The sequence below is a fragment of the Manacus vitellinus genome, unplaced genomic scaffold (assembly GCF_001715985.3).
Source record: "Manacus vitellinus isolate BGI_N305 unplaced genomic scaffold, ASM171598v3 scaffold_21_pilon, whole genome shotgun sequence".
Lineage (NCBI taxonomy): Eukaryota > Metazoa > Chordata > Aves > Passeriformes > Pipridae > Manacus > Manacus vitellinus.
The window spans coordinates 10,910,571-10,936,632 of record NW_021939546.1 but is presented as its reverse complement, the minus strand read 5'-3'; the positions used below and the strand labels follow the sequence as shown (position 1 = coordinate 10,936,632).

Sequence of the window (26,062 nt, the reverse complement as noted above, 5' to 3'; positions counted from 1 at the left end):
ACACATTTCATTGGTAAATTTATTTGACTTACTGCTCTGCTTTGAACCACTGAAGTGAAACAAAAGGAAAAAGAATTACTGGGGAGGGGGAGTCTGAAATGTTTCATTGAAATAAACCAAAGCTGTCTCAAAAACGTCCTGACCTTTCCTTGTATTTTCAAGGAAGGCAACGTAATTAGAAGAAAAAAAAAATTTTAAAACTAAATAAAAAAGATCTATAAAAGAAAAAAAACCCATTTTTCCTCCTGGTTGAATACTGAGGGTGGGGTGAGTTTCCTTCTCGTGTTATTCCTCATTTCAGCCCCTCTGCTCTTTCAGAGCTGGGGCTTTGGCGATGACGGGCTCATCCGACGGCGGATGCGGTGTCGGCGTCGGGATCCTGGGAGGCTTTCCTGGGGAGCAGGCTGTCATCGCCCCGGGAGCACCGAGCAGCTCCTCACAGCATGGGATGGATTGCAGCAGCCTAACAAGAACACATCGCTCTCAGGGCTGCAACCAATATACGAGTCCATTGGCAGCAGATGTTATTAATGACGCCAATACATATTTTCTTATTAATCTTCCATACTAGGCTCGTGTCTATCTGCAAATGATTATCATTCATTTTCCTGACAAATCTATCAAGATCATTTATTACTGTTCGGCAAAGGATCTTCTTTTAAACAAAGATTAATAACATTGCATTTTATCTGGCTGGCTGAGCCAAAGGAAATGAAATTAACAATGAACCCTACAAACATGTCATCACTTTAATTTACCGGAAAATATTTTAAAATGTTATTTAAAACAGTGTACGCTGTGGTGGGCACAATTTATTACAAAGGAAAGAAGTGAAACCACATGCATTTTAGCAGGGTGGAGAGTAAACAAACAGGGCACTATGTTTTCTCTGGTTCCTCACACTCGAGTTCTGGGCCAAGGAAGGAGCAGCACCCACAGGCTTCCTGCCATGCACAGATGGGCACCTGCCCAGGTGAATTGCAGCTTGAAGTCACTGTTTCTTGGTTAAAGTGGCTCCTACCCAGGATCACAAGCTCTCATCCCTGCAGGGAGCACTGCCCTCCCTGCGTTCCTAAAAAGGGGAACTTCACCAGGGTGAAGCTGGTGGGGAGAGGAGGGCACGTGGGCTGACAGAGTACCAGCACCCTTCTGCATCTTTGGTCCCTTAGGAGGAAAAGAAACAAACTCATTAAATTTACATGTTTTAGTTACCTTTCTTCTGCACCCTCTTCTTACTGTCCCTTCCCTTCATTTCAGCAAAATAATAATTTCAGTAATAATAATAATAATAATAATAATAATAATAATAATAATAATAATACCAAAGTACCTATCAGAATCCCTTTCCTACTTTTACTGCAAATAATAATGCAAAAACTTCATATCAGCTTTGCTTTTGCATTACTTTATTTATACCCATGAACCTATATTCTGAGCCCTGTTTTTGTGCAGATACTCACCATTGTCTCTCCACAGGCCTTTTCCCATATGCCTGGCTCTGGGCTGTGTCACCTCTGGCAGTGGGAAATTACTACTCTTCCCTGCCGTGGGAGAAGGAGAAGATTGCTTAAAACAATTTTGAATTACGCAGTCAAGAAGTGTTTCTGCTAGAGGTAAAAAAGTCAACTTCCTACCTTCATTGGACTAATTTTATCTTACCCAGATACCAGGTTGGGAGCAGTGTTTTTAAACCCCAGACAAAGGAAAATAACCCTGCTAACCTCACACTGGAGAAGTTTCAAAATGCTGACATATCAGCAAGAGGATTTCCAAGTGTGCATTTGTGTATTTCTGCAGAGCAGCAAAAGCACATGTACTAAACTGGCTGGTTTAACCACATATCTCATTGCTGCATAACAAAGTATTCTGGATTTCTTTTGTAATTAAAAAGTCATCAGTGTAGCACAGGTCTTGAAAAATTTATGACAAATAAGACAAACCTGAATATACCCCAAAGCAGGGTTTGGCTCCTCCGCAGATTAAAAGGAAATGAGTTAATAAGAGAAGAAGGATGCCCCTCTGTTAAAACTGGAGCTGTATCTCCAGTGACTTTGGGGACACTCTGTAGTTTGATTTGAGAGCTCAGGCTGCACATGTCGAGGCCATACATACCAAAGCAGGACCAGACTCTGAACTTCTAAAGGGTCTAATCTGCTACTTTTACCTGGCATTTACTGGTAGAATTTGTGATGTTTGACTGAGCAATAACCACAGTGCACGTGGCAGAACATCTCTGTTTATTTCTTTATTATGTTACCAGTTCAGCCACCTTCTTTTTAGAATCACTGTAAATCCTGGCACAAAGACTGCAAGCTAAGAAGAAATGAGTTTCTGGCTAAGGTGTCCTAAAAGCTAAATACTCATTACATGAAAGAAAAAAGGATCTGCACCTTACCTCTGGTGTGACTGCATTCTGCTCCAGCTTTCAGCTGCTGGATTTCATCAAGCCCCTTCTGTTCATGAAGCACTTGTCTGTTATGAACTTAACACCACATAAATAAAAATCACAGACAGTGCATGCAGAGAAATAGGGCTTTATAATCATGGAAAGGCAAAAAAGGGGATAAAGCCAAAAGGAAGTGGCAAAGGACAAAATGGAGTGAATGCAAAAACCAAATTCAAGCCTCTCCTCTCACAGTCCTCTACATACATTTAATGAGGTACATTTATTTTCCTCATTTCAGACTAATGCCAGCATAATGTGGGAGGTCCCATCCAACCTCCAGGATTCCCCAAAGTCAGGGATGAACATTCCTTCTTTTATTTTCCTTGAAGAGTAAGAGCGATATACAGTGTGCTGTGAGGGCAACACAAGGAGCAAGAGATGAAAGTGATTTTTTTTCAGCACAGGTATAATGTTGGTGTCACAGCAATTTGAGATTTTTGTACAACCTCCTCTGAAGCAGCTGAACATGAGTGAAGAAGCCATTTGCTAAGCTCCTGCCCTGACACCGTGTTGCTATGGTGGCACTGGGCACTCTTCAGAGTCTGGTCAGATCTAAAGTCCTTCAAGGGGAGAAGGGAAGACTGTGGACTTCCAATGGCTCTTTGATTCCTGATCTGGGATCCCATATCATACCTGAAACCACCTTCATGCCTTCCCTCCCTTTGTCTCAAAAGCAATTCCCAACAGCCCTGTGTGTCCCTCTCCATCACAGCACGGGGGGATGTGATTTAAGCACATGCCACCTGGCCACAGGCAGGCATCGAGGTATCCGTGTGCCATTCCAGCACAGCCCAAGATTCCATCAGCAAAAGCTGGAATACCATGCAGTGCAGTATTACAGATCAGCTGTCCAAGCAGGACCAGATGGCACCACCATGTCAAGGACAACAAACAGTTATTAAGTTGTCAGACTCTGAACCAAAGTCAGCCTGAGCTGCCGAGTTCATGCCATTTCTGTGCACAGTTCCCAGGAATAAGCTGTCCCAAAAGACACTGCAGAAAGGCTCCTGGAGAGGACACTTGAACAACTCTCTGTGGGCCACAGGGTGTCCCCCGAGGAGCCCCAGTGCCACAGGAGATGGGCTGACAGCACTTGGGATTTTGTACTGGGATGGGGATCACCAGGGACGATTCCCCTGCCACTCTCTGGTTTAGACGAACCCACAGGCTTTATTTCTGAGTGTGTGTGGGAAGGACCAGCATAACCATTTTAAGAAACCTGTAATTATTGCTGCATTTGTTCAAAACAGGAACATGTTCAGAACGTTCAGCTGTGACTCGCTCCTGTAGTTCCACAAATGCAGCGTTCAGTTTAATATGTGAGACTCATAACCAGCTCACACAGTGCAATAGTTCACTTCAGTTTGAAGAAAAAAAAATTCTGCTGGAAGCACAGGCAAGTAGCAGTGTCAATTTTTCATTAACCTACAGCCACTGTCTCTGTAGACTTACAGCTATAAGTAAGATTACTGTTATAAATTCTTCTGGTCCCTAAGGGGGGGGGACAAAAAACTTCTCAAAACTTTTAAGGTCATTAAAAAAAAATCCACCTTTAAATTGAAGGCAGTTTCAGTTTACTTTCATATTTCAAAATCAAATCTTAGCTTCAGCCTCACATCAAAGCAGAAGTGTCAGTCACTTTGTTTCTACATCTCCTGTGAAAGAAGTTCCAGCTTATACATGAGCTGAATGCCAAGTAAATAGATTTTCCTTGGGAACAAAGGCACCTTTTTTTTTTTTTTTTGGTTTGTTTTAAACATATGTAAATAGAGTCCCAGAAGCTGAGCTGCCTGTCACTTCAACCAGGTTTACACTCATGTCACTCCAGCTGGTTATTTCTGACTGCCCTTAGGTCACGACTGCAGAAGTTTCCCTCACACTCCTCCACACAGTCATCTCCAGCAGCCAGTCGTGCCCTTTCCTTCCAGTCCCACACCTCAGCAAAGGGGAAACAGATTAATATGGATTCTTTTTTTGCTAGTTCCTTATTCTTTTGAGTTTGTTTGTGGTTTTTTTTGGTTTTTGTTTTTAAACTCTAGTTACAGAATCCCAGAAATACTTTGGCCCTGTGAATACTTTGGGCCTCTGTCACAGACACCGAGATGGTTCTGAGATCTCTTGGCAGAGCAGAGCAGATACTTGGATACCACCAAGTGCCTACACATCAGGCATTTATTAAAGACTGATGGCACCTATTGGTTCATTGTCAAGATTATGGGGGCAGGGAAGAAACAGGAATGGATTGGTAGAAAAATGAGTTTTTGTTGTTTTGGGTTTTTTTTTACAGGAGGGCACCATCAGCCTGGAGATTTCTCTTTTCAGTACCAGGCATTTAAAGAGTGCAGAGTTATTTTCCCCAAAGCCAGAGGACACCAAAGAGGAGTATGATCCCTTCACACGCCCATCTTCTAGTACTCTTTTTTCTTTTTTAAATTTAAACTAGCAGATCAATGCAAAATTGAGCACTTAATGCTTGTCATTTCCAAGTGATTTGGGTTATATCTTAATCTTGAGCACTTGTTTTGGGTGTAATACTGGGTAGCACCGAGGGATGCATCACTTTATAGGCTCTGCATAAGCCGCAATTAAGGAAAATCCTCAAGCACACGAGAAACCTCAATTTTGATTGGCCACGTTCCTGTAACTTATTGATAATTCAAATCACTCGAGTATTATTCAGTGTTTTCCTTCTCCCTGCTTTTTTTTTTATCTCTTGACAAGTTTACAAAGAGAAGAATGGAGCTGAGCTGAGCTGCATTACATCCAATATGCTGCCTACACAAATGCCAGAGAAGCTAAATGAACCCCAGAACATATGGCACTCTGCTGACAGAGCTCCGAAACTGGTTCTGCATGAGCAACAAGGAACATCTTGAAGTGCACAAGACATATGTGTTTTAGGAAGAAGATTGAAGTGTTTCATAATAAAACAGGACAAAGTGAAATACAAGTGCTGTATAAAATTTTAATTAAAAACTGGTTTTACCCCTCAACGTGAATATACAATATGTTTCCCAGATGGATTTCATATTTAAGTATTATCCAAACCAAAAACATAAATGAGACAAATAAAGCCTTCATAAATGGCACAGAGGCTAAAATGTATGTAAACACTAGATGACTGTGGTGAAAACAAGGCAGGCAGGGAAAGCAACCTATTAGCAAGTGTTTACTACTGGAGTACTGAATGAAACAGTTCCTACAACTATAGTCTTAGTACAACACAATTAGCTAAACATTCAAAAATTCAAGTCAGTGTAACAACACAAATACAAGCAGTAGAATTCACCACCGTTCAGTGACGTAAATGGTGCTTTTGTTACTCATGAGTTTCACAGGTTATTTTCTACACTGATAATTCATGGTATAGAAATGCATAATTCATGGCATACCAAGCATCAAACACTCTCAGCATCTCCCCTGCTCTCAGCCTCCCACCCCACTCTATGTGAAGCTCTGTTCACTCCATGGCATCAGCTCTACAGGGTTACCCAAACACCTTCTTATGAACCAAGAGGGGGGATGTTTTGCAACAGCAAACTTCTTTCCTTGAAGAGGTGAGAAGGTGGCTCAGATCACCACTTCTCAGGCTGCAGAGAGTTCTCTCTGCTAGGTCAGAAGCAATCACCCAGAACTGAAGGGAAATACACATGAAGAAAAAGCACAATCTCCACATAGATCAAGCAAAGAGAAAGATTACAGTTCCTTTATGTTGCCATCCAGACAAATTATCACCACACTTCAGAGAATTTCTCACTGAAGACAAACTGGGAACAAACTGCATGTCTTTGGCAAGCCAACACTGATAAAAGGAGCTACAGCCACATCTTTTACGGGCTTTGGTTGATGTTATTTTGAATTCCATGGGGAAAGCAGCAGAAACCAATGCAATCAAGGAGGCTTGTGCCTAATAGTTCACTGTGTAATAGAAACAGGACTATCAGGTGTTCTCAATCACTTCTCACAATGCTGGTTTATTTGTTGAAACTGAAAGGAACTGGGCAAAGACCAGTTCTCTGCTGCTACCAGAGACCATCATTTAAGCCAGACATCCCTCCTGTCAGTGAGGTAGCTCATCAAGATCAGCCACAGAAGTGCTGTTCTCTCTTAGCTTCAAGTGCTTTCACTGGAACCAAGAGGCTAAATTTCATTGATTCAAAAGTTTCCTCAAATTCCTTGATTACTAAACAAATCTCTTGAGATATTTTCAGCATCCTGATAATGAACACCCCACAACTACTGAAGTAATAACACCATGACCTTTCCTATGACCCAGAGATTCTGCATTACCAGATTTATACAGTAAGTGACCGTTGCTAAATGGCTGAGAATTTCGTTGCATAGTTCAGTTGTTTCAGAAAAGATTTCAAGCTTAAAAATTAGGAAGAGAAGAATTATATACTAATTTATTCGTTGCATACAGACTGAAAAAGCAGAGATTCCTTCCAACATACTTTCTCTGACAAACCTGTAGCACAACACACAAAATTTTTCACTGACACGTTGCTCACACCGTTGCATCCCTTGTTTCTGGGTAGAGGATGAGAACAAACCCTCATGTTAACAGAGAGATGTTAATAGTGCTGGTTAGTACACGTAGCAAACAGCACTAAGATATCAGGATGAAATAAATAATTTATAGTTAACCCCCCCTCCATATCATAAGAGCAATCAGTATATGAAGCCAGATCATGCAGGAGACAGAAGTTGAGCAAGATACCAACTGTAAAGATTAGCTCCTAAAAGCACATGTAGTAAAGCAGTTCATTATCTTTTTCGGCCCTCTGATCAGGACAGAAATCTATTAAATCTGATTAAGACTTGTTTAATAATTGTCTGATTAAAACATAATAAACCTGGGAAAATTAAAATAAAGCCTTTTTAGTAACCTGGAGATGAGATGGGACTTCTCAGCCAGGTTTCCATAAAATAATTTCTTTAACATTCACCTCAGGATCCCAAAGCACTTCACAGTCATTTAATTAAGCTTCAACAGAGCACAAACTCCCTATTTTACAGCTGAGGTAACAATGAGAGGGAGTTTGGAAAAGACTATTTAATACTGAGCAGAGCTAAATGTTCTGTTATTTTACCCCAAAAATAGATTCCCAACACCTACAGGTAGATTTCTTTCTCCTCCCACAATTTTGTCAGCATCTGAAGTAACAGTAAAATTCAAACGTGATGCACAATCTAAAGAACAGCCCTTGTCACTTCCCAAGCTGCTCAGCATTGGAGTATACACACTGTTTCCCATCTATCTTACAAAGCTGTTCCCACTACTCCAGCCATCCCTATGCCTCTTGTCCCCAGTGGACCAATTTAAGCTTCTCTTAAGTTGAAAACTTAGATAAGGCAAATTATTGAAGTGTTTGACATTTCTGTCTTTAATCCACAACAGGTCAATGACCGAGTGATTTCCAAAGCAACTGTTACTCAGCAAAGGATTTGCATTTCTACTGAACGCAGGCAAGTCGTTTGCCTAAAGCCACCCCAAGATCCTAAACTCTACCAAGTCAGTCACAGGAGGGATGGAAGGGAACAAGTAGAAAGCAGGGTCTGACTTACTAAAATGACAGTGATAAAATTTTGCACTGGTTGCATCCTGCAAGCATCACTGTATGCTGAACAGCATTTGGTGAGAATGCTCATGGGTTATTATAACTTGGGGAGGGCAAGAGAAAGACACAGACTCTACAGAAAAACACTAATTCGCTCTTAATCTAGCCCATTATTTCTAGATTTGAGTAGGCAGCTTTCCTTTAGGACGCAAAATGACAGGGGTGGAATTCTGCCATCCCACTGTCACTAACAACTTTGTGGATGGCAAAAGATAAGGAATGAGCATAGAAAATGCTATTTAAAGCTCCACTTAGGAACCTAGAAATTTGCATTTGATAGGAGGGATTTAAATTGTATTAGAAGGCAAGGTGCACTAAACAATTACAGTTTATTACTGTGTTGGTTCACTGCCTGAACCTTCACTTATCACATGCTGCAGTAGCACAGGAACAGCCGTGCTCGTGTGTGTATTAATGGCAGGGTTAGCTCAGCAAACAGGGAAGGGGCCAAGTGCTTCTGAAAACAAAGTGGCTTGCAGATTTTATGGACAGACTGGAGTAATTTGGGTCTTAAGTCACATTTCAGGGAAAAGTTTTCCATCAACCAAACTGGATTTCCAGCACAGCACTTGGAAGAGAACACTCTTTGCTGTATCACGGCGTATAAGCTGTGGAATGACTGACCCAAGAGAGAAACATATCCTGCAGCAGCTGATTCAGAGAGACATTATACACACCATCTCCCCTCACAGCTGGACCAGGGCCAAACACAGAGTCTGTCTGCTTCATTTGTTGTTATGTTGCATAAGAAGGCTACCCTGAGAATATTCCTACTGGTCAAAATTCAATAGATGACACTATTTTCTCCCATCTATTTTTTACCTTTGCTGAAAATGTTTTCATCTTTGATGAAAACTGAAAGTTGACATATTACTATATGCTCCCTTTCTTTAGTTAGGGGAATTAAACAGATACACCCCAGATACTCCTATGGACCCCCTGAGAACACAACTCTGCTTTTTCACAGTGGCCTCCAACCTTCCTCATCTCCTCCTTATGTCTCGAATTCATGGCAACCTCTGTCCTTCCAAAAAAAACCCCATCCATACAAAAAAAAACCCCAAAACAAAGCTTCAGCATTCAGGTTTTCTTGCACATCAAACAAACAGAGACTAAAATCTGATGGATTACTGGGGAAGGAAAAATCTAACAGGTTTTCTATGTCACAGAACTAGATTAGGCCAAAGGGGAGCAGCCAATCTTCAGAAGACTGTAACTTCTACTTGACTGTGAGACTGGGAAGGGAATACACAGAGAATATTGAATCAAACTGCAGGATACCATAAGAATAACACTGAATATTGCAGCTCAAACACAAACAGGAAACTGCAACAACCTTTAGATTTTAATAGATTACTTTTAAACCGAAAGCTTGGAAAGTATCTCTCAGAATCTACCCTACCTGTTTAGGATCCATTTCAATATACCTTTCCTGAACAGCAAGAAAACTAGTCCTTTATGGACCAATAGGGGATCACAGGAATAGGCCCATGAACACCAGGTACTGGTAGAACAACACTCCATGGCCACCAGGGGCACAGCTTGGGGAAGTTTTACTTTTCACTTCATAGAATGACTCCACACTTCTCCACAGCATAAGACTGTGCAACTAATGCCCTTTGAAGGCACTAATGTGCTAGATGGCATCAGGGACAGGAAGTTATCAGTGTTAATCCACTTCAACTGCTTTAACAGTTACAAGGAATAGAAATGTCTATATGTGAGACACTTCCTCTGAGAGTCCCCTTTCCTGAAACAGAAGCACACAGCCTTTCAACGTGCCTTCCCACCAGCATAATTGCTCACCAACTGCTTTCTCAAATCAATTATGTTGTCTCAGCATTAAAGGATAGAAGGCAGAGTAGACCAACTTTTTGTTTATCTAGGCATGCTGGCAGGTTACAGTCATATGTTCTGCCATCTGTACTCCCAGCTTTATCCTTTATCCAATCAAACAGGTAAAATGGCATCGGAGAAACTGAATCTGTTCGCTCAGGCAGGGAAGGAGCCAGAACAGGCATTTGTTTTTTCCCCCATTCTGAAAGGAAGCGGGAGATGGACACTCTTGCCCTTTTAAAACATTCTGCTTTTCAAGAGATGGGCAATTTGCCCTGGTCTGCTAATGTGGGATCTGCTCAATGCAAGGCTGAAAAGGTTCCATCCCCGGGGAAAGCATCGAACTGCTGATGAACATTTGGTGGCCTTTAGCAAAAACGAAGCGATTTCTGCCAACAGGATCCCAGCAGACTGGGAAGGACAGGCTCCAAATTAGGTGGGATTGTGATGCAGGAATTTCAGAAGGCCTGTACAGAACACAAGTAGCTTGCTCACTAGCTCTGGTCTTTCCCCCTGCACACTCCTTTGTTATTCATAATTTTTAAAATTACAGGTAAATTGGCAAATGTCACGGCTGCATTCAGGAGAACCTGGAAACTTTCAAATGCAAAGGGTGTGTGAAGATGACCTTTCATCTGATACAAAGACTGCTGGGCTGGGTGGGTTTCTTTTAAAATTTCACAGTATTAGAATATTTGTTGCTAAAGGTGCTTGAAACCACTTCAAAAACCTTTAGGTCCTACAGTACCAGCGTTTCTGCCCTTCTCCAAAATAAACAATTCAAAGGCAATCTTCTAGAAAACAATTCCCTTTGTCCCACATGGGTCGCTTTTAAAACACCACTCACATTCACCCTCCCCTTTAGACCCCCTCTCTGACCACTAGCATTGGTTGTTTCTTCAATCAATTCTGTTTATGTTACTAAGTAGTTTTAGTTATTTAATAAGAACTGGTTGCAGCTGAAACCTGAGTTGATGTCAGACAGGAATGTCCAGCAGACCTATTAATCTTCAAATGACTCTATTTTCATAGTCTCAAAGGAACAATACCATCTTGCTTAACCATGGAGGGGCTTGATTTTTTGTTCCTTTGTTTTGGGGGGTGGATGTTAATGTCAACACAGGCCAAAACCCCATTTTTCCAACCGTATGCCCAACCATAATGGCACCTTAAAAATAGAGTAAAAATATTCTTATATAAAAATAGGTTTAGTTACAAATGTGAACACTGTGTACTGTGCATTTTCAGGTGAGTTGCTATCAGGAATGTGTTTTTTGGTCTGAAACAGTGCCAGCAACTTTTTGGTACATGTTTTTGTATATTTTTCCGAGGCTCTCTTCAAAGATCGCTCTGTGAGGCTTCTCTTTGTGCACAGCTGCACGACTGGACCAGTATTCACCATTATCCAAGTGAACAGGAGCGTTCTGCTGCACTGGTGAACTGTCAAAGGAAAGAAGATAAGAAACAAGACATGGAAGAGGAATCAGAGGCACAAAACCGGCAGAAATACAAATGCAGAGCAGCTAAGGACATATTACCTTGTACAAACTGAAACAAAAACTGCACTGCAGCTACTTCTAAGAAATGCAAACCACAAATTATTCATTCACAAATTTTCCCCCACTTACCTGACTATGCTTTATAAAGCCTCCCAAACAGAAAGAGAATTAATTTTCTGAGAACATGCAGTAATTTTGCTGTATTTTTGCAGGCTGTGTGACTAGGCAAGAGCAACACAGTAGGATTTTTGTGTCCTTTGAAGGTTAAATTGTAACCACAAGGAGCTATTTCAATATGAAGACAATCTATCAGGGGTATATTAAATTACCGTGGTTGCAGCTGTAAAGTGCTCTATCGGAAGCGTCTTGGAATAAGTGTTCTACCAAATACATTATGATATAGTGGCAATCAAGTGTTCCTTCCACACCCCATCTTCTGTGTCACTGTTTTAATACTAAACACAAATACAGGCTCATCTTTCAGTTGCTCTGAGAAATTATTTCCTAGACCCATGAAGTGAAATTTATACTCTGAAAATCATTACAAAACACTGACAACTCCGAAGCGTTCGTATCTAAACATCATGACTATTTGCCTCCTCTTGATACTTTCAAAACAAAGGATTGTGTCATATAATTAAATGAGCAATTTCCTTGTAATAAAGCATGAAACAAGTAGCTCAAAAATCATCAGCAAAAAATGACTACTGAGGTGACGTTTTTCATGTCTGCTCAGAGATTTAGGCACTGAAGACACTTAAAAATTAGGACTGAGTTATCTTCAGGCTTTTGCGAACGTTCTCAGTTTGGGAAATGAAATTGGAAGTGTGAAGCTTACAGTGACCATCTTCACTCAGGAAATGGATTACATTTTACAGGGAAGCTTTACAGTTTCTTATATACATATAATTTATTAATGATAGTGTCTTTTATGCTCAAAGCAGTACTTAAAACTTTGTCCTCAAGTTATTATCAGCCCACATATGTGACAAAATTGAAAGAAACCTTATGCCAAAGGACCCATGAATACATTTGTACCTCACTGCATAAAAACACAAGGTTTTCACTTCAAGAATAGAAAACAGTGAGGGAAGAAGAGGAAAATATAAGATTAGTTCTCTAAATTCATATCCCTGACCTTCCACTGTCCCATGAAAAACAAAAGAAGGAATAGCTTTTGCTTTTATATTTCTTACATTTAAATAGTAGGGTGATGCCAACCTATACCAATGAAAACAACAAGACCTGTGAGTGGTTCCAATATTAAAAAGGGAGAAAGGCCACTTTCACACTTATTCAAAAAAGCTCCAACATTTAAAGTCAGTCAATATCATGAAGCAAATTAAAACTGTTTATCATCCCAAGTGAACTGTGCTTCACAGTTTGGACACAAAGAAACCAACACACCAAACAGTAAAATCAATACAGAAGTTATACAGGCCTATGTGAAATGCAGACAAGTCAATACCCTGGGGACTCATCAACAACTGAAGTTTCACCTCCTCCTTTCTGCAGTTCATGGTACCTCACTTCTGATGGAGAATTCTGAGGCCAGCAAGTAAGCACAGCACTAGGAGTGGCACTTGTAACTGGACAACAAACAGCTCTGACACTCTTTTCCTTGGAATCCATTTCCTGCAGGCAGCCTTGTGCTTGCCTTTTCTTCTCCTAAAAGCTGAATGTACCTAGAGACACTCAAACTCCAACCACTGCAGTAAAGGAAAGACTCAAAACCCAACAGTAACTTCCACAAGTTCCTTATTCTGATACTGAAAAAGACTTACAAGAAAACATAAACTTCATTTTCCCTTCTCTTTTGGGAGGGATGTGTTTGTATGTGTTTCCATTAGCCAGTCCCTGTGCATGAGATACCTGGCACTGGTGTGGACAAAGATACAGCCAAGCTAGGGAAGAGTCCTCCTGTCTCAGCTGGAAACCAGCTGACAACCTGAGCTAAGCAATCTGGGAATTACACTCACAAATCATATTAACAGCAGGATTTCTGCACGCAACTCCCTGCTCTGAAATACCTGTCATATGCTTTTGTTCCCTCATACATCTCCTTTAAGAGTCCCAGAAGTTCTTTTCTGAGTGAATCATATACTAAATATTTCACAAAACACAGACCTTTTCCTTACTCCCAGTGGTTTTCAATCATCCATCTACTTTACTGCCAAAATTTGGTCGACAGTACCATGTCCTTCCATGAACTCTGTCTCTGTCCTTGTATCCTGTTTATGAGCACTGTGGCAAAGACTCAGCAATCAGACTGTCCTCGAGGCCTTTTATGTCTCATCCCCAGTGCTGCCGGCCTCTAAACCCAAGGAGCAATCCTTTCCCAACTTGAGTGCCACATTTCATATCCCATCACTTCAGGATTCTGTAGTATTAGGGTTTGTTTTTCATTTTTTCATGGTCTGCAGTTTCAGCATCAATCTCAAAGTCCCAAAGCTGCCTCAAAACAAAAACTTGCACTTTCTCTCTCACAAACACATCCTACACAATTTAATTGCACCAGCTGTCAGGACAAAGGAAAAGGGAGCAGAAAGGCTACACGTAGAATACAGGAGTGAGCACAGGTACAGGGATACACAACTGCAGCAGCAGCTTCACATGTATATGAAAATCTCAGTAACTAGATCCCTTGCACAGAGGTGATTACAAACCACAGGAACTGCAAAAACAGGCAGCAAGTCATAAATGAACTTTTTGGAGCTTACAAACTGCAAGTAGAAGTTCACTATGGTGCCCATATTGAAATACCCTCCTTTCAGTGGTATTACAGTGGTGGTTTGGGACGCCTTCATTACAAAACACTGTGTCACATTTAATTACCAAAATAAAACCTTTTCTTTCCTAATGGCAACACCTCTCAAATACAGCACCACAGTTCTAGGATTTCTCCCTTAATATAAAAAAAACCAGAAAAGCCATAGGAGCCCAGAAAAGATTTACATTACTTAGTATCTTTCCTCCAACAAGTACTGAAAACATTGTACAAAACACTGTGTGCACACACAGAGAACATCAATATTGATAACTTCTGCTACAGAAGTTGTCAAAATCAATTCAGCGTTTCATAATATTGAAATGAAACCCTAGCCATGTACGTGAGTAGTACATATAGTAATTAACCCAAATAAACCAGGTTTTTAAGACCTCAGGTTTCCAAGACAGCTTCTGAAATAACGTGCTGAATCGCTAAACTATGGTATATAAATTTAATGCGTTTTTTGAAAACGTTTTTTTCCACATATGAGTTTAAAAAAAGAGAAAAAAAAAAGGAACAAACCAAAGCAACAGCCTCAAACCATATTAATAAATAAGCTCCAATTTCTTTTTGCACTCCTATAGTTTAAAAAAATAACCAAATAACCAATTGATTATTTTAAAAGTGACATTTGCTCTCTGGTTGATAAAACCCAAAACTACTGCCCAAGAATCACTTTTATTACCAAGTCCAGTTCCAAAATCAGTGTTTTATGAAGATTATATTGGCTTAGGCACTTACAGTGCCAAAACAACATCAGAGGCATAATTATATTTAACTGCATTTTGCTTTTAGGTGAAAAAGCTTGGTATGACTAACTCTTACAGAAGTCTTTTCCTTGTGCAATATATGACAGACTAAAATGGGAAGAGAAATTTTTAGCTACATTTAAAGGGCAATATTGAGTATGACTGTTCTGTCTTGGTCAGAGAAAAACTCCATACCTGCTCTGCAGTTCACTCATGGATAAGGGTGCATTATGTGAAGATTCTCTTGTCTTAGTCACGTCTCCTTTTGATGAGTTACTCTCATCCTAAAAAAACAAACAAACCAAAAACAAAAAAAACCCAGAAATCAAATTCTCATTACCTTGGTTTCTGATTACAATGATCTCATTTCAAAAATACTTTCTTTCCATTTAGAAGACTATTAAAGTAACTTACATTTCTTGGGGGAGAAAGGGACAAAGTGTAATGAGCCAAATGCCATTTGTGAACACTTTTAATTAAGTTCAGTACAATTCAGCTAATAATTTTAAGGTAATAAACTGGAAAGAATTTCTAGACAGTGTAGATCTAGAGTACTATGCAGACAGCACAAGCTTCAATAACCCCCAACAAACATGTTGATAAAATGTTATGAAACCTACTGCCTACTGCTTTACTTTTGCTTCTTGCAGAAAAGGGGAAAAAGAACCTAAAACTTATTATGATTCATAATGAGCTCTCATTATCCATTTCATGCATTTTACCAGACAGAAGCATTTTCGATTGAATACTTCGATTCCATACACAGGACTGAGTACACGCCTATTCAAAAAATATCTGATACCCTTAATGACCCTTCAGTGGTATTCTTAGGAGTTGTTAGAATGCAGTCTTACCTTCCAAATGATATCTAGACATTAATTAACCCAGATTTGCCCTCTTAAGTAAGGGAGAAACAAAACACCTCACATGGAGGGAGCCAGTTGCTCACCCGAGATGGGATGGTAGAAATTCCACCACACACAACCATGTTCACTCTACTCTGAAGAGCAAAGACCCTACTTAAGAGGTGATACTAAGTGATGCTTTCAGCAGAAGCCAATTGCTGTAAGGATTAGTAAACACAGTCATCTTTCATGCTATAGGAGAAATAATTGGAAAAAAGACTGTGCAGTAAAAATAATCACACTTGCTGGTAACACAGAACTGGGAGAAAAGGCAATAAATATAGCGGTAGATGGCAATAAGATGCAGAGCAAGCTGAACAGCAGGTGTATGGATGAGGAAAAACCTAAGAGAATTTATTGTGGTGAAATACAAGGTAATAAGTGTGTTTGTAAACAGGAAAGCTCTCTTCCTTCAGCAGTCACAGACTACAAAGCACTGAAGAGGAAATGGGGTACAGTGGTAAATAAAACTCTGCAGCATTTGCCAGAGGCAAATTATGTTCAGGAAAGCAAAAAAAGATGGAAACATTACGATACTGTCAGAATGTCACAGCAGAAAGCTACAGTGGACACCCTAAGGAATCTGCAGCAGAGCTCCAGTCACACTATTTCTACAGAACACTATGAAAATGAAATTTCAGAAGACACAGCTGGGTACTTTGGGGAATGGCTATTTAGCATTAGGATCTTTGGAATGAAACAGAATAAGAGATACTTTTTAACCTTCCAGAGTTTGGAAAAGGGTCTGGATTGGAGCCAAACTCTGCTCACCACTTAGTGAGCACACTTGCTTTACTATTCGCTCACTTTAAAAATGACCCATTTACCTCATCCACCCACTGTGCACCAACACAGCCTTGATTTTGGGCCATCTGGGAAGCATAACCAATCCTGGTGTATTGTACAGTACTCACTGCAAGGAGAACTGATATTTTTGTCTATTTTTTTTAATCGTGTCAGCCGCTGTTAGCACAGCGCTCACAAGTCAGCTGTACACAAGTATCAAACACCACAAGACTTCTCTGTAGCATCCTTTTGCTCAGTGGAAGAAAATGGAGTGAGATAAACGTCCTTTACCAGCATTGCTCTGACCAGATTGGTAATTAAAGACCCAACACCCTAACAGCTGGATTTTTTAGGGCAGAAACCAGCACATTGTCTGCAAAGTCGTGTGCATTTGTGCAGTACTGCAGTAACGAGTGGATTGCTGCGTTATGTGTAAGTCACTCTAGAGTAGAACTTTTAAAGGATATAAGCAAAAAAAGTAAATAGGAAAAATTCTCCTTTACCCATTATTATATTTCACAGTCTTTTTAACTGTATGGAGAGACCATGTAACCAACCATCCAACTCTCGTAACAAACTAGTAAATCTTTTATCATAAAGTCATGGTCTGCTGTTCAAGGAAAGTAGTCAAGGACCACTGGAGATAGTTCAGGCTGTGCAAACTTTCATTAAAGGTAGGTGTTGGACTGTCATGAAATCCAATTTGTTATCTTAAGTTCATTGAAACATCAGAGAAGCATTTTACATGACTTGTACCTATTCTGAAATGTGATGGGCATCTTCTGTTTGAGAGGCAGCAGCTCACAAAATCATAACATTCATATACAAACTCAGGGAGGCACAGCAAGAACTAGATCAAACAGTCTTACTATGCACGAGAAAAGGTTTTTCTGAGTTTAAAACAAAACCCACAACTAAGCTAAAAATGAAGATTGGACAGAAAGGAGAAAATAATCAGATAAGGCGAGAACGAGGTGAGACAAGGAGCTGCCCAACATGGCTAAATCTGGGGACATGATAATTTCACCAGAGCTCCTAATCATAATCTTACCTACCTCTCATCCTTACATCCTTTTTGTCTTACCTGTCTTTCACCTCACCTCACACTGAAGACCCTAAGTTCCCTGCAGATGAACAATGTTGTTATTCAGTTGGTACAATGCGTTGGCTTGCGCTGTGCCACAACCGCGCTTCTCAAAATCACAACAGGAAAAGTTTTTGTCTGTCTTAAACCACACTTCAAAATTCCATCAAGGGCAAAATATTCTGATCCCGGGCGTAATCTCATTAGATAAAGAGCTCTGTTCATTGAAAGCCAGGTAATTAGGGAAAAACCCCACACATCTGAAGAATAATATTAGCTCTATAAACAGCTGGATACAAGCAGCTGCTGATGTGCAGCTGCACAACATGTTTAACCTTGATGTTCTACACAACTGTAACATATTTTTTGCTTAAATTGGAAGTGGAGAACCAGATATAAAAAAATAAACCCAAATGTAACTGTCTGCAATAACCCATAAGAGGTACCAGTTGCCCATAAAGGCTACACGTAAAGAGGCTACTGAAATCAGTGTGAAACAGTTCAGCTCACACACTGAATCCTCATTTCAAGACAATCAAGGCTGTCTCAAAGGACAACATTATAACAAATCCAAGACTGTAGGCACAGTTTTCTTCCTCAGTCACTTTGGAGAAAAGAAAGAATTGAGTTTGCAGTCTTACTTACAAATATTAGGCGCTGCCTAGCACTGTGTGTCCTTAAAATATTTTTCACTCTTTTATGGATCTCATTTCCATTTGCTGGTGAAGGCCAACCAGAGCTAAACCTGCAAGAAGAAAAACAAAGAGAAGAAATATTTTCTTGTTGAAAAGCTCAAACATGCTTTCGACTCGGATTTCCTTTTTTTTTTTTTTTGTAATTATGAAGCATGTATTACTTCCTCCTATTTGGAACATGCACAGTGTTTAGATTTGATTCTTTTTCTCCTCTGGGGTACAAGTAAAGAAACATTTCAAAGCATTGCATAAACAGTATGCAGCCACAGCACCAACAGAAGATGCAAAACATGGAAAATGTTGATCGTTTTGTAACTTGGGTATTGTCCCTACAGAACAGAAAAGCCACACTATTCCCAGTGATCAGGTTTCATTTTCCTCTCTTTAAAGGAAGTATTGCACGCATGGAATTATTTTCACTGGAAAAAATCAACAGGAAGATAACCCTGGTGTGTGCAAATTGGAAAACACATGGAGTTAGAGAACTGCAAATTCAACGTCTTTATTTCATAAGAGGGACTACATTTTAAGTTGCTTTTTTACATTAAAAAGCAGGTTGCTTGCTTGGTATGGATAACTTGAAACTAACAGTTACTTTTAGATTTTACCCTTTTATGTTTTGGATCACATTTTTTTGCCATTTACTAAAAAAAACCCCTCATCCTTCTCAAGAAGTTCAGAACGTGTCAGAAATTTCATATCAATAGTTAATCTCAGTCTGTTAAGGGAGGCAAATAAGATTTTAAGAACAGAATCATCTACACACCAACCACGTGTTAGTACATTAAAAAAATGTATTTAAAAAAAAAGGGACATCAATATAAGGAAAGAATTATTGGGGAAAAGTTATTAAATGTTTACTTACTCAATCTCATCACAATGAATAGAAACTGGGTGCCAAATGAAGATTGTGCACCTTCATTTCAGTGTTTCCTAACCTCTGAGAACTTCAATTTGCACCAAGAAAATAAAAACTCATGATATGGTATCATCATATGAACAGGGGTCACTGGGCAAGCTGTGAGCTGGCAAAGCCATGCCACTGCAATCCCAACTCATGGAACAGCAGCCAACAGCACGGCAGAGTTGCCATACCCTGAGTGGACCAGCAGCACCAGGAACAGCAACAATACTTTGACAGCTGCCTTCACAAATTTAATGCAGTGGAGAAACATCATGACCCTGAACCCTGAGATTCCACAGTGGGCTCTGAGCAGCTTTGTGGGGCTGGGACTGCAAGTCCTCCTGCCCTCTTCTCTCCAGTTTATCACATTCCCTGTGTTATCCAGTCTATCACTCTCAAATCCCCAGTCTGATCATGCCTGGCTTAGTTCACCTTCACCAAACCTCCAGAAATTTCGACACAGCTAAAGAACTGTACAGTTCCTTCCAAAAAGAACAAGCCAAGTATACACATAGAAAGCTTCGGTACAAAACAGTAGCCTGGCAGTGTTAAAATTAATGGAAGCAGGATCCTGAAAATGGGATGTGCCAGGCTGCCTTGAAGGTTACAGGAAGGGCACAGAACTCTTTGCTATCCTTTGGATCAGCCCTTCTATTACAAGAGAGATAGACTGAAATATTAGTAGAAAGTGACCAGTTCTCTGCTTTTGAGTAATTTTCTTCTATTTTCTTCTATCTTCTTCTATCTAATCAACTTATTTAGATGCACTTTTTGTTGCTTATCTTTCCAAAATATCTCTCTCGTTTCTAAACAGCCCCAGTATTTTCAGCTTATCTATGAATTTCTTTAAATCAAATCACCTATTCGTGAATGTTTCTATTTTTCTTCAAGAATGGGTGCCAAGAAATGACACAATATTGAAAGGACAAAACATATAATCCATTGGGGGATGTATTTCCATATTTCTAATGATTTTAACAGTTATCTAGGGATCCTTACAGGCAAGAATCTTCACAAGACTGGTCATAACACTCGTATTGGCATCCTGAGCATTTACAATTAATTTCAAGCCCAGGAGCATGTATGGAGAATCCACACTGCACAACTGTCTTGCACACTAGAATCCAGTGATTTGTTGCACTGAAAGACCTCACATAACATTTTCTAAATGAAAGTAAAATGGTTTGTGGATTTTGTTAATAGGAGAAAAGCATGGCCTTTAAAGAAACAGAAGTGTGAGTCCCTTAAGCAGGCAGGAACATTCATTTCCCCAATGCAGTCAAACCCAGTCTGATGTACTGCATTACAATGCATGTGCTCTATCACCACCTGTGCTTTGGTAAAAAAAACCACTTTCTTTTTTTTTTTTTTTTTCAAAGAACAGAGGTAAAGGAAAGGGGCAGGAGTGGTATTATCATCTTATGACTTCCCATTAGGATTTACAACATTTACTGATATTAAAGGACTTCTGAAATCCATGTTTAAAAATCTGCATCCTATATGCAGTAAGAGTGAGACATTTCCCATTTGACAAATAAAAGATAGACCCATGAAGTCATGGCATTTTCTCTTATTTATACAGCAGCTGCTCTTCTTCCAACATTCAGGTTGCTGGCTCTGAGAAGCTGGAATATATTGCCTTTGGGAAATAAATTTTATGAAATTCTTATGTAAGATTTCAGATCATTGTTATTAACCTTAAATTTACAAATATCCTTGGAGGTAAATGTATTTACCTGTAATGTAAAAGAAAACCCAGCTAGCTATTGTATTCACTTAGAAAATACACGGCCATGTCTGCAAGAAGAAGAAGATTTAAGTACTTAATTCATGAACTATTAAATTTCTTTCTCCAGGTGATTTTACTGATCAATCCACTAGTGTGCGCTGTGGTATAACAAACGTTGGCCACTCACTCAGACCCCAAACTTCATTTACCAAAAAAAAAAAAAATTAAAAAATCAAAAGCTTAAGTGTGATTAAAAACGGTATCAGCTTCTTTTTAATTAGCCGTTCTAGTATTTTATTGTCTAATTTTAGTAACAACTATAGAGTCTAATCCACGTTTAAAGTATAATGTTAATATTTACACCAACCGAAACGCAAACTAAAATAAAATCATGCCTAAAATGTAACAACTATAATCTGAAGTGAAACCTTTTTATGATATTCTAACTCTCCTACTGGAAATACTTTATAAAACAGGCTTTATAGCACAGCTTCTTGGAGTATAAATAAAGGGATTCCATTTGCCCAAAATCACCAGTAACGACTCTTTAAAATGACTAGCTACTTATTTATGTGATTAAGGTGTCACTACCATATTGCAGTGCTGAAAGGAAAGTCATTTCATTTCAATGACTGTTTGTCCTGATAAACGAAATAAACTTCTACAGCTGTATTCTTTGTCATACTTTCAATTTTCCCTGGGACTTGCAAACATTCTGCAGTTACATCAGTTTAAATTGTTTATTGATTCCAATAGATTGTATAAACACTTTGGAAATATAGCTCAGTGACCTAGAAAAAGCCAGATCAATCAGAGAACTTTTCAAGATTAATTTCAAAGATGTTGTGTTGAATCTGATCAAGGAAACAGAACCATTTTCCCTTGTAATGTGACTAAAGGCATTTATTTTCTTTTATGAGATAAGGATTTTTTTTAAGGTCATACAGACAACATCTACCATGATGAAAAAAAGAAAAGAAACCAGGCAGACAGTGTAGATTTTGTGCTAAAGATTATTTTCATGTATAATTTTATCCATTAGGATGAAATACTCCATTAGAAATACAAACAGGATACATCCACCCATGCACTCTACTCAAACAGCAGCTCGCAAACTCGAGAGCTGTAATAAATAGGAACTTTTAAATGTCAGACAATCCAATCATCCACTTGCACACAGCAAAAACATTAATATCACATTTCAGCAGGAGATACTAATACATTTCATATCAGCAGAATTAATGCAAAATCCTGCTGCAGAGTATTTGCAATGCCTATCGTGACCCCTTCCCCCACCATGGCACGTCCTCGCCTCGTGAACAACTCAGTGCATGTGGCCTCCACGAAGAATTCATCAGCTTCAAAGACACAGACTTCATGCTGAGCAAAACCACACACAAGGACAAACTATCAGAGGACAGAAATCAATGAAGTCCTGTAGTACCAGATTCACAAATGGAGACAACGCTACTGTAATCGGGGGGAAGAGGGACAAAGAGCTCTTAAAGCTCCTGAAAGTATCTGCAACAACTTATATATGGAACAGGAGAGAGTCTCAACAAAGCCAAATATATTTGACTCTGAAATAAAAACAACCCTCTCCCAGATTTTGTGTCTATGCAGGCATTTATTCAGCATTCACAGTAAGGAAAGAAGTTGCTTTATTCTCATTTAAGAGGACATGAAGTGGTAATTCAGTACGATGGACTTAGTTTGCAGTGTATACTAGTCTGTATGGAGGCACAATAGAAAAGCTGGGCTACATTTAAAGAGTTTTTCTGGGCAGTTTAGTCAAGGACACAGTTTTGTTTTGCTTTTTCTTAAAATGACCAATGGCTATGCAACTTAGTGCAGATGCAGCTCTGAAGTGTTTTAGAGACTATCTTGGTATATACCAGCCTGAACTGTAATGAAGTTATACCAACACAAACCCCCCGACATTCTCACAATATTTGCAGTGGAGGAGGGAGGCTGCTTCACAAGGGCACAATATTACTATGGAGCAGAAGCAACTACACACAGCTAAGGCCTTAAATCAAAGCACAGAAGCCTAAATATTTGGAAGCAGAAGCTGACAGCTTAGCTGTGTACCAATTTGCTCTCCCTCTTCAGTAAGAAATGAAAAAAAAAAGGTAAAAATTTCCCATGTTTTCTATGTAGTTTTTCTTACTTTCCAAAGCCCTGTTTACAACTGGGCCTTGAAGCCTAGTGACAAATTCAGTGCTGAGTTCTTAAATTAGTAAATGCTTTCTTTTCTCTCCTTTTCATATCCAGCCCTTATACATCATCCTCACGGAAAAAGTGAAACTTAAATGGCAGACAGCTTCCAAGATTTCAATGAAAGTCAATACTCCAGCTGAGCAGTTGCCCCCAAAAGGTTGAAGCCATTCAGGTATTAAATCATTAGCATGTCACAAATTGGCTGCACCTCCTTATGCTCTTTGGAAGCTTTTCCATTACCTTCTATCTTTTCTGAATTTATTAATTTATACACAAAATGGCTTTGACAGCAATCAATTTTAAATTTACTTACTGCTGCAGCAAAACCAACCAATGAAGATGACAAATAGTACAGATGTTAGTCAAAAATATGAAACAAGGCTCAGGTACTGCTCAGTTTTGCAGAATATAGTATGAAATAACTGATTTTCAAGTGCTGATTCCAGAAGCTAACTTAAAGAATACAAAATAAGTAAACTTCCCCAAGAGGTGAGATTGATAAACCTAGTTTGCAGCCTCTCCCCAGAGCAAGCTTTTTTCCTAAAAAGTCTGCAATGTTTTTCAGTGTTCTACTTTGTAGTAGAAAGTTCTCAGCACTGAAAACATACACTCTCACAGAAGCAAACCCTGTCTTAGGATGCATGCCAGCCTCTAAAGGTGAACTACCTGTGTTTGGATTTTGCTGTGCAACAAAACTAACCCCCAAGATCCTGGCATGACACATTTCAAGATCACTGATTCTGATAACTGGAATTTTCAAGGACTTCATGTAGGATCTAATATTTCATTAATATCTGTTATCTATCATTGTATCTATCATTAGCAATATCTAACTTCATGCTGCTCTTTCCCTACTACTTTGAAAAAGATAATATAAAAATATGGTAGTTAAACAATAGAGGAATATTACAGAAGGGCATCTGATCCAGACAGTTAACCTCTCTCTCACTTCAAAGAGAACTTAGGTTTTTGTTAGATTTTATAGTAGGTAAGATCACATAGCAGCAGCATAACCAGGAGAACATGAAAAAAGATATCAAGCTGTACTTCAGTCTGGAAACAAAAGCAAAAGCGTGCTCTTTCCAGAGTAGGAAAAAGAATCCTTTGATCCCAAATGCATGAGAAGTAGCTTTGCCTCTCACATAACAGAAATAGTCAAATACTCCTATGATTGTTGTGGTCTCTTGAGAAAAGGATTTCTCTTGTGCCAGCACACAGCTCTGCTCAAAGGACTTCTTGACCTTACAGAATCCATCTCACTATTTCTCCTTTCCTTTATGAAAGGTACTTTGCTGCAGGTTTCAGTGCTGCAGGGAAGGCTTAGCTTGTAAGTCCCCAAGAAAAACACTATCTTCTAGGAATGCATGAGGAGGGATGTGCACGATTGAAAGCAAGGACTGGACTCGAATGCTGCTTTCCTGAAGCAGCACTGAGACAACAGAGTACTAATGCTCTTTCCCAAGGCATTCAGGATGCTCACTCCTGCACAAGAGGCCACTGATCTCTGCACAACCAACCAGACTGGGGGGGCAAGTCACCTGCCTTGACACACTGCTGGTCACACATCGAGGGCAGGAACTCCAGGGTGTGTATGTGCCACTGGTCTGCACGGGAGCTACAACCCAAAAATCACAGAATCACAGAATATTTGGGGTTGGAAAGGACCTCTGGTTGTATGGCCACATCATTCTGTTGAGTGTCAGCTTTCAGCATCAGCAAATGGTTTCCTTAAGTGATGTAAATAATGAAAAATGTAAAAATAAAGCATGAAAAATAAATATGCAAAACTTTTCTGTCTTGTTCAGTAGTAAATCAGTTCTGCTTTTGTCTCAAACCCAGTGGGGAAAAGGGAAGAGGATTGATTTGTGGTGTCTCCGGTAGGCTCACAGAAAAGGGACTGGAAACTGCCAGAAAGGATGCAAAGGGGCTCAGGGGAGCATATGGAAGACCACAATTTCTGTACTACTAAAAGTATTGCAGTGGCTTAAGAACTACAGAGCAGGGCTCTGGGAAGTACTCCTAAGGCAGACATCACTTCACACTACTTTTTAGAATAAGAAAGGGAAAAGAGGGAACTAAAGGTCAAGGTGGGGAGTCAAGTTTCATATTGACTGTGGATTGACTAGCATTAAAAAAAAATAGCCTGGATATGCTAAGCAATTTGTCTTTGTAATTCAAAATAAAACTGAGGAAATAAACACCAAATGCTGTGAGATAAGGCTCCATATTCTTTCAATTACACTAACACTGATATACTTTCAGTACTGCTGATTTTTCCTGTATTTCTATGATCTGAACAGCAGTGTTTGCATGCATTTCCAAACATTGACCTCTCAACCATGTTTGTCATTCCAAGTATAACTCTCAATACACAATCAGCTAAAACCACTGTTATCTCAGCAGCATGAAACAGAGATCAAAATTTTTAGACTATGCCCTTTATTTCTCATTTTGATTTTTTTTCTGATGACAGAAGTAAATAGTTACATCTTTTACATAAAGAGATGTTACAGCTCAGAAGAGCTGAGAACATTTGCTCTAATAAGAAGAAAAAACATAATTTCACAAGATCAGAAATCTCTTCCGGAAAGGGGCTCATAAAGAGAAAAAGCAAGAACATTCAGACAAGTTCAAGATTAACTTGCAGATGACTAAATTACTATGCATGTAACAGCAGCTCATAACACACAAGGCTTTCCTGCTATCAACAGAAGGCGCCCCATCAGCTTTAAATAAAATGTGTATATAATTTAGCCCCAACCCCTCCATAAGGAATCCAGCTGAAGAAAAGGATAAAAAAGTCACCATGACAGTATCT

At 39.4% G+C, this 26,062-nt stretch overlaps 1 protein-coding gene across 1 annotated transcript in view; it reads right to left on the bottom strand.

Annotated features, from left to right (window-relative positions):
* Positions 1 to 5,398: 5,398 nt before the first annotated feature.
* Positions 5,399 to 26,062, bottom strand: part of SPATA6 (spermatogenesis associated 6) — a 38,384-nt gene continuing 17,720 nt past the window's right edge. The window contains 3 exon segments of the mRNA XM_018072333.2: positions 5,399 to 11,343; positions 15,117 to 15,205; positions 18,342 to 18,441. Coding sequence (XP_017927822.1) covers positions 11,163 to 11,343; positions 15,117 to 15,205; positions 18,342 to 18,441 — 370 coding nt within the window. The 3' untranslated portion in view covers positions 5,399 to 11,162.